This window comes from Misgurnus anguillicaudatus, chromosome 1, assembly GCF_027580225.2.
Source record: "Misgurnus anguillicaudatus chromosome 1, ASM2758022v2, whole genome shotgun sequence".
NCBI classification, from domain to species: Eukaryota; Metazoa; Chordata; class Actinopteri; order Cypriniformes; family Cobitidae; genus Misgurnus; species Misgurnus anguillicaudatus.
This window is the reverse complement of record NC_073337.2, coordinates 2,123,075-2,132,500: the sequence shown is the minus strand read 5'-3', so window position 1 is coordinate 2,132,500 and position 9,426 is coordinate 2,123,075. Positions and strand designations below refer to the sequence as shown.

The 9,426-nt window shown below is 37.9% G+C and overlaps 1 protein-coding gene across 17 annotated transcripts in view; it reads left to right on the top strand.

The window, feature by feature from the left end:
• Positions 1-9,426, top strand: part of wnk1b (WNK lysine deficient protein kinase 1b) — a 94,237-nt gene that overhangs the window by 75,474 nt on the left and 9,337 nt on the right. For 13 of the 17 annotated variants that reach the window (XM_055190740.2, XM_055190737.2, XM_055190739.2 and 10 more), the window contains 7 exons: positions 9-95; positions 1,313-1,349; positions 2,928-2,998; positions 3,104-3,573; positions 5,720-5,922; positions 6,119-6,301; positions 6,767-6,859. In XM_055190740.2, the coding sequence (XP_055046715.2) occupies positions 9-95; positions 1,313-1,349; positions 2,928-2,998; positions 3,104-3,573; positions 5,720-5,922; positions 6,119-6,301; positions 6,767-6,859 (1,144 nt within the window). The remainder of the gene's footprint in view (positions 1-8; positions 96-1,312; positions 1,350-2,927; positions 2,999-3,103; positions 3,574-5,719; positions 5,923-6,118; positions 6,302-6,766; positions 6,860-9,426) is intronic. The other 4 variants (XM_055190738.2, XM_055190747.2, XM_055190736.2 and 1 more) reach the window with 3 other exon arrangements.

Sequence of the window (9,426 nt, the reverse complement as noted above, 5' to 3'; positions counted from 1 at the left end):
TTGTTTAGTCTCAGCAACCCTTGGAGGACCTGGATGCCCAGCTGAGACGGGCTCTAAGTCCAGAGACGGTCCCCATCAGCAGTGTCACGCCCCAGGTACACACAAACAGGGTTCTGGACAAAAACACTTGTGGATTAAGTGCCAGATCTGTCTGCTTGTATTAAGTTCTCTTAAAGGTTTAGTACTGTGCCACTGGAAATTTCCATATACACAGAACAGATCAAAAAATTCACTTTAATGTCATGCAACAATAGATGAGAAGATTAGCATGTCGAATGGGGAGTCTTTTAAGCCGTCTTTTCAGTGTACACGACCAACGACAGCCGATAAACTGGAAGTCATTTATTCTCCATGGAGAGTCGCAAAGGGGCTGCGTGGGGTGCCAACCATCTGTGGAAGGGTAATTATCAGATCCAATTTGAGCTTTGATCAGTAAAAAATGTGAACTTGTGCGACTACACCGCATGTGACCCGCTGACTGGAAGTGATGTATTTCAGTGTATTTCAATCAAAACTGTGTAAGGTTAAAATTATTAAGCCTTTTTGTTTAACTTTATCAGTAACACTTCTTTAAAGTAATAGTTCACTCAAAAATGAAAATGCTGTCATCATTTTCTCACTCTCATGTTGTTACAAATCTGTATAAATTTATTTGTTCTGATTACGAAAGAAAATATTTTGAGGAATTGTTACACACATTACTCAAAGTATCTTCCTTTATGTTCATCAGAACAAATACATTTATACAGGTTTTTAACAACATGAGAGTGAGAAAATGATGACAGCATTTATTTTTTGGAACTATCATTTTAAAAACTATTTAATACTGATAAGTAATAAATGATTTATTTAATTTAATATTTATACGTTATTATTTTTAATCTTGTCTCAATATATTCTCTCCAAAAGTATTTGCGGTCTTTGTCATATATGCATAGTTGTTTATCGTTTCATTCATTTATTTTCATTTATTTATTCCACTATAGTGAATATTCATAATTGAAGGTTCTTGTGCTGGAATGAGTTTCTCTCCTACGTTGGCATGGATTTTCGAAATTGAAATTTTATGAAGACTGCCACAAGGGGGCGAACTCCGACAGTCGTGTCCGAATGTTGTGTACAATGGAAAGGCGGCTTTAGAGTTCTCAGCAGTTGAAATAGAGAACAACCTATAACTCATACTTCAGATACTTGGGTCTCATAAAATGCAATTGGAAAAGGAATAAATGTCATATAAAGAATTTGAAGTGATTTAGTTGCAATTTTTACATGTGTTTATATTGTTATTTTCCTCGTCCCTTTTTTTCTATAGAGCTCTGTCACCGGTATGCCTCCTGGAGGACAGCCAGGTGTGTACTGCAAATTTCACATATTACTTAAGTCTTTATCTTTAATGAAAGACCATTCTGTTCATACTGGGAATAATTTATTGGTGCCTGAATTTTTTTCATTTTAGCAAAATGCTGTAACCTGTTTAGTCATCTTGATTCTAGCTGGGTTTTTTACTTTAAAAGTGGAAAATATCCTTATATAATAAAAAGTATACATATTATGCCAACTTTAAGGAATAGTTCACCCCAAAATGGAGATTACTCCATATTTTACTCACCCCATGCCATCCTTAGGCATATGTGACTTTCAGGGGTTAAATTGGGATTTGTTATGTGGGGGGCTCTGTGTTTTGCGGACGAGGGGTAACGTGTTTAATTCAGAATTCCCATGGGTCCTTTAAATCCTTGAAAGTTTGTTAATCTGGGGGAAATAATTCAATGCCCTGGGAAGTTTCTGAAAATATACATACATAGATACAGGTCATTGTAATTTCATGCAAAGTTTTCTGAAAAAAATCCATATTGTTCCCTGTGTATTGTAGGATAATATAACATTTCTAGTCTTTTAGCACACGTAAACTGTTCGCTTTAAATGTTTATATCTTCTGTATGCGAATGTTGATTCATACCAAAATGCTTTTTTGCATAGTTGTGTTTGACACATGAAAACGTCTCTGGTTACGTATGTAACTGTTGTTCCCTGAGAAGGGAACGAGACGCTACATCTCTCTTGCCATACTTCCTGCTTCCCTGTAACGCCATTTTTGGAAATATTTCAGATAGCGAAATACTTCCTGTCTCCCACGTCACCCTGTCTTTTTTGTTAGGCCTCACCATTGGTTGAATTTGATATACACATTCAGACGCACTTACCCCTGGAGGCGTCTCCATAGTGTCACCATAGTGACGCAGCCCGAGTTCCCTCAAAAGGGAACTGTAACAATGTATCTTAAAAGGTAACACAATGTAACCTTGCTCTCTCTTGTAATGTGTCCGCACATTTAGTCCTTGAATTTGAGGGTATTGGACCTGGAAAGTCCTTGAAAGGTCCTTGAATTTGAAGTTAACTAAGGTGTGGGAACTCTGTTAATAGCCTACAGCAAAGGCACTGGTGTGTTTCAATGACATGCTGGACCTCTGATAGGATTTGATACGTTTCTGCTTTGAAGCTGTGCCAGAGGTTGACACAAAATATTTTTTACTTTTTTTTAAAAAAAGGACTCTACATGATTATTAAATGTCTTCCAGTTTTTCACCTGACCTCTCTTGTGCAAGTTTGAAATATAAATGTTTTTTAGAAAAGCACATCGCTGCACCTCAGAAGACATTTAATAAGTGAATAGATTCATTTTTTAAAAAGATGGTTGTGCTTTGTGTGGTGCACTGTCTACTGCCATTATAAGAGGCAGAATATTATTTAAAATAATTCAGACTGTGATGACCTGAAAAAAAAACAGTCATATACTTAGGATGGCTTAAGGGGTCAAATTTGGGAACATTTTTATTTTAGGATGAACTATTCCTTTAAAGCCTGTTCACTTATTGAAACAAAGTGAGCCTAATTTTGAGTTTTATGTATTAATGTTGATCTTTCAGTTCCGTTTTCTTTGGATGGAGATCAAGCAGCTGTGCCTACAGTTGAGGGCTTCAAACTAGGCCGATTCCAGGTATCATGAATGATTTGAAATCATATAACAAGATCATTATCATTAGGACATGTATTGTATTTTACACATTTGACACCAGGCTCACTCGTTCTATCTGCTCTTTAGGTGTCCGTAGCTCCTGAAGAGAGTGCCCCACAGGTTCCCACCAGCTCTCATGATTCATCCACCACATCATCTTCTTCCACCTCCTCCTCATCATCATCCTCCACCCTCTCTAGCCCCGAGCACACGCTTCACAGAACCTCCTCTCCCCTCAAAAATGCCACGGAAGACCAGATCGACGGCATCCCCAACCAAAGCCCCATCTCACCCCAGTCCACCACCATTGGTCGTTTCCAGGTCACCACCAAGACGGACACCAAAGTGGGTCGTTTCTCTGTGAGCAGATCCCAGGACGAGACTCTTGCTGTTAGTCTGCAGCCTCCAGGACCTCAGGGCCATTCAACCATAGGGAACGGTCCAGCCCAGAGTACCGGCACCCTCAACAACTCCGTAAGCTCCTACCTGAGTAGCGACAATGACTCAGAGTTTGAAGATGAGGACTTTAAGAGAGAAGTCAACAGACTGAGGGAAAAGTACGTTGCTCTTTGGTTTTCACTTTCTGTTTTCACTGCGTTTGGAATTTTGGTAACAATCTTGGTTAGTCTGCTGGAAGTTATTATGAGGCTAAAGCTCTGTCCACACGTACACGGTTGTGATGCATGGGTCGTCGCATAACCGCTGGTATATGTTTTGTCACTTTATTTGTTGGGTGTGTCATTGAAAAAAAACATGCGTTGCCTATAACCTATATTAAATAAAGCTTTATGATGTTCTTTGATAAGGTTACAATACTTAGGTCCACGTAGCAACCCAACTTACGTGATGTCCCCAAACCTTTGACTTCACGTCACGAAAGCAGCTTCCGCCATAACAACAAAACAAACTGAGAAATGTATATTTATCAGGGTTCTCACGGGTCCTTGAAATCCTTGAAAGTTTGTGAATCTGGGGGGGGGGGATTCAAGGTCCTGGGAAGTTTTTAAAAATATACATACATAGATATAGGTCATTGAAAATGCTTGAATTTATTTTAAGTTTTTTGGAAAAAATCCATATTATTCCCTGTATAATATCATAAAAACACGTGCTAAACTGTTCACTTTAAATGCTTGTATCTTCTGTATGCGAATGTTGATTCATACCAAAATGCTTTTTTGCATAGTTGTGTTTGACACATGAAAACGTCTCGGGTTACGTATGTAACTGTTGTTCCCTGAGAAGGGAACGAGACGCTGGGTCTCTCTTGCCATACTTCCTGCGTCCCTGTAACGTCGTAAAAGGTAACACAATGTAACCTTGCTCTCACTTGACTGTGTTTCCATATTTAGTCCTTAAATTTGAGGGTATTGGACCTGGAAAGTCCTTGAATTTGAAGTTAACTAAGGTGTGGGAACCCTGATTTATGCATTTGGCGAACGTTTTTATCCAAAGCGACTTACAGTGCATTACAAGCCATACATTTAAATTTTATCAGTATTTGTGTTCCCTGGGTTTGAACCCATGACCTGCATTGCTCTACCACTGAGCTATACAGGAACAGGAATTAAAATGAAGATTAGATGCGGGAGAAGTTAAGGTCGGGAATGTACATCATTAAAAGAAAAGAATCATGCTGTTAAATCTAAAGTTTGGGACATGTTCTCAGAAATAGTTGTGATGTAATCTAATGGCTTTTTAAGCACTTTTAGGCTGAAATAAAGCCTGCTTTAACTCATTCACCGCCAGCCTTTTTGAGAAAAGTTGCCCACCTGCATTTTTGTGATTTTAACAAAATTTTCACAAAATTCCTTGCAGGAAAAATTATTTTCTATAAATATGTAAACATACAAATTACATCAAATTAAAGAACACACCCTTTGCAATAAACAAACAAACAAACAAACAAAATGGGGAAAAAACGTTTCATTATATATTTACTTTTTCTACTTAATTTACCACTGAAATATGGATATTTCTCTTCAAAAATACAACATTTTGACCAAAAAGCTTAAAAAATTGCGTTTTTGTAAAGAAATTTATGTTAGAGATCAGACTCAGAATGACTATCAAACATAAACGCAGTTAAAATAAATCATTATCTCTTTTTAACTTCCGTTTTTGATAAATTCCGTTTTTGGCGCCATCTGGTGGATAAAAGCAGTATTACACTTTCACTTTGAAATTCGTCCAGAAAGGCACGTTTATTAGTTAAATATGAACTTATAAATGACGAGATAACTCGTCAGTGGCGGTGAATGAGTTAATTTACATTACAATGCCTAGTATGTCTATTTAATGGACCCGCCCATCACAAGTAGACAGGTATTTTCAAAACCGTCTCTTTTTTTATGCAGTTTGGCTGTTCGTCCACATGCAAACGGTTGCAGCGTTGTGTATCTGGTGAAACCAGAGTTTTTGGCTTGTGATGTTGTTGTTTGTACCAAGGCGAGGCTCTGCAATGGCTTCCGATTGGCCAACATGTTTTTGCGGTTAGGGATATATCGCCATCTGTAGGTTCGGCATATGAAAACAACCTGGTACACGTTGACTAAGCCTAAAACTGCTAAATCCACTCTGAGCAATGGAAGTAGTGATTACTAATAATAGTATTACTAAAAGAGATGATCTCTATACATCTTATTTTTGTACCATAAAACGTGTAATATGTTGGAAATTAAGCTGTCCCTGTTAACATGCCAGGCACATGATGGAGAGCCAGGCCCTGTACATCCGTCAGAAGGCAGAGATTGACGCCCTTTTTGCACGTCTGGGCAAAGCTCCGCCCGGAATGATCAACCCACCTGTAGTAAATCCCGCTGGCCGCAGACGACGACCGACCAAGAGCAAAAGCAGCAAATCCAGCCGTGGCAGCTCGCAGGGCAGCAAAAGTCCTATACAGCCAGGTATTCACTCGCTCCACCTTGACTCTTGCTTGGTATTATGGGCCATTTTACAAATTTCACAAACAAATGACTTCGGCTGGGTTTTCACACACCTGTTTCATAGAATGACTCGTACATAAAGTGCTACAGATGTGTGTGAATCTTTCATCTTGGCTCTGATCCGTGCTTCTCTCTCTGTGTGTGTGTGTTGTTTCAGCAGCCAGCACTTTATCAGCACAGAGCGCTCCCTCTGTGTACCCACCCCAGCAGACATTTCTGGCCCCTGGTGGGCTGATGGATGGGGGCAGCAGCCCTCTGCTCCAGTCTTATAAACCTTCCCCCTCTAATGACAACCTGTGTTCTGCTTATACCAGCGATGCCACGCTGGTCACCTCGCAAGGTAAAATAAAAACAAATGCGAAAATGTCACGGCCCTCTGCTTGACCCTGAACGTTTCCTGAACAAGGTGATGTTGTGTGAGTCTCTTGTTATTTGTTGTTTTAAATTTGGGAAGAAAAATTCTATTTATTTATGGACGTATTCTGGTGATATGAACAAATCCGAGCATATAGGAATGTTTGTCTTGCCCATCTGAGACGGTGCATGTTTTGATATGGATGGAGCTGCAGGGCTGATGCTTGATCCTACAGGAGGCACTTTTTACCCCCGTCCTACCTAGAGCCGCCACTCCCTCTCATTCACCTCCTTCACTCTCTATCTGTCAGGAATTCATGGCTTACTGACCCTTTGTTACCATTCTCACTGTGTATTTGTGTACACTTTCTTTCTCTCTCTTTCTTTCTTTTCTCTGCTCTATCTCTTTCTTGCTCGCTCTCTTTCTCTTTTCCCTCTTTTTGTGCCGCAGGCTGTATAAAGTTTAGCTGTGGGTCGGAGAGAGTGACCTTCAAACCAGGTGGCAGGAGGACGCGTTTTCTGAGTACGCCCTGCTTGGCTCTTTGTGTGTAACGCTTTTTTTCTTTTGTCTTCCTACACTCATGTGATTGGTTCTTGATTTTGCCAGGCCCTCTCTGATTTGGCTGATTTTAAGGAATCTCAAAACAACCCGTACATGTTGCTAAACATTTTAAATGTCACATGCAGTTCCTAACGAGTATGTTATATCCCACAGTGCAGTGGGATAAAAACACATTTTTAAGTACTTTGGTAACCCATGCATATTTAGTGGGACACAGTTAAAATGGCTAATTATAATTACTAATAATTTAATGAATAAAGAATTTGAGTTAATAGTTCACTGCTTTTGGTTTTGGCAGATTTTACTTTGCTTCTTCCCCCTTTCAATAAAATTAAATTACCCCTCCAATGCACTTTCATCGACCAACTATTGATGTTTACATGTGCTCGCCCCCCCAAATTTGACTTTCTGATTACATGAATATATTCATTGGTAGGGCTGGACGATATGGCAAAAATTTCTATCGCTGATATACTTCTAAATTACGGTCAATGCGCAGTATAAATCTGATAGCGGTATAAATGTTAAAAAACTGCAAAGAATGCCCACAGCTTATATCTGTACCTAACAACTTCTAAACAAATGAATTTGCCAAGTCTATGAAGCCTCGTCATATAAAACAATATAATATTTAGAAAAAATAACATAAGGCAATTAGGGGTGGGCGATATGACCAAAATCTTCTATCACAATAGGATTGAAGATATAACATGATAACGATATGCATCACGTTTGAGGTTTTTATATGTTTTAATAACGTTTTTCTGTTATTAAAATCTTTAATACCATAGAAATGTTCATAATTCTCACAAAAACTTATACAAGCATAAAAAGAAGATAAAAGTAACAAATCTCAAGCTCTCTGAAGATAAATAGTAAATGATAAAGGAATGAATATAAATAATCATGTATGTATGTATATATATTTTTTATTTAAGTTAGAAAAGTGATTTGGTCAAGAGCAGTGAGAGAGTTTCTCTTCATACTGTTTCATAAACATGAGTGACAGACAGGATCAAAATTAGGGAACTTCCCCTTTAAGATCAAAGTCCGGACCCAATGTTACACATGCGTTTTCTCTTTTAGCGTTCACTTTCTATTAAGCCCTAAATGGTCGTGTTTATGAAGATACTTGCAAAGACGGGAATTTTGACTCGTATATGTATTTAAGGCCAATATAGCGAGAAAAATGCTCACGAGCTTAATGAGCAGCGGTTGAGAGACTTGCGCACTCCTCACAGACAGAAAGAGCGCACGCATGTGGATCTGTTGTTTGTGTTTCAATGGCTTAAAATAACTTGTTTTAAAACTGCGGTGCTTAAATACATGTACAAACGTTACGTTTTCGTGACCACGCACACAGGAGCGTGACGTGGGCGCGTAATCTCGATAGAGACAATAGTCCAAAATCTCTACCGGTTGACAAATTTTAATCATGCCCACCCCTAATGTCAATAAATTTACGTTCATGTTTAATTAATTTAGCCTTCATACAAAATTAAATATAAACTCAATGTCAAATAAACATACAATACAGACTTTAAGGCTCATCTTTTATATTAATAAAGTGCACCTGAACGTCTGTCAGTGATAAACGCTGTAATGCAGGAATTTCTTCTGTCACAGTATTGAATTTCATAGTTTTAATTAATTTGCTATTGTAGTAATATGTGGAAAAATATTAATAAATAGCCTAAGTAAAAGTGACCCTAAAACTTTTAAATGGTAATAGGCTATTTATTGAATTCAGTTCAAACCTTTATTTAACCAGGATAAAAAACTACTTGAGATTAAAAATCTCTTTTACAAGAATGTCCTGGAAAGTGGCGGCAACGCGATGACCAATAAATACAAAAACATTTCATGTTACATAAGATAGTTGGACAGAAAAATATTAAAGCTATAAAAGTTTAATATTAAAGCTCTGTTTGTTATTGCATATATTAGATACTAGCATACTAAATTATATACATATAATACTTAGTGTTGTAGGTGCATACATACTTTTATCTTTTGGGCACCTGATGGCTTAAGCCTATTTTTCTCATCTGTAATTTAGTTTGTGTTGTATTACATCTCCCGTTCTCTCTCCATATATTGTTTTACCATTGGTAGCTGTGACTTGATGCGAACTAATTTGACGCGAGGTACAGATGAGCGCGGCTCATGGTTGCTTAGCTACAAAAGACGCCACGGGGGCGCGCTTTGGAAGGAAGAAGCACTTTGATTCGCGATTAACATGCGTTTTTAAATGTGACGAATGTGAACGGCCATGGGACACTGTAATGTATATCGAAATATCGGAAATGTGTTTATAAACCATATCACCGTTATTGGAAAAAAATATTTATTGATATTAAATTATTGTCCAGCCCTATTGATTCGGATCATATTAAGATTATTGATTCTTATGAACAGACTCCATTTTGGATGACTCTATTGAATATATACTGTTTGTTTTACAGTGTATTTTCTATAAAGCTGCTTTTGTGAAAAGTGCTTTAGAAATTCATTTAAATTGAATTAAATAAAATCTAATTGAATAAGGA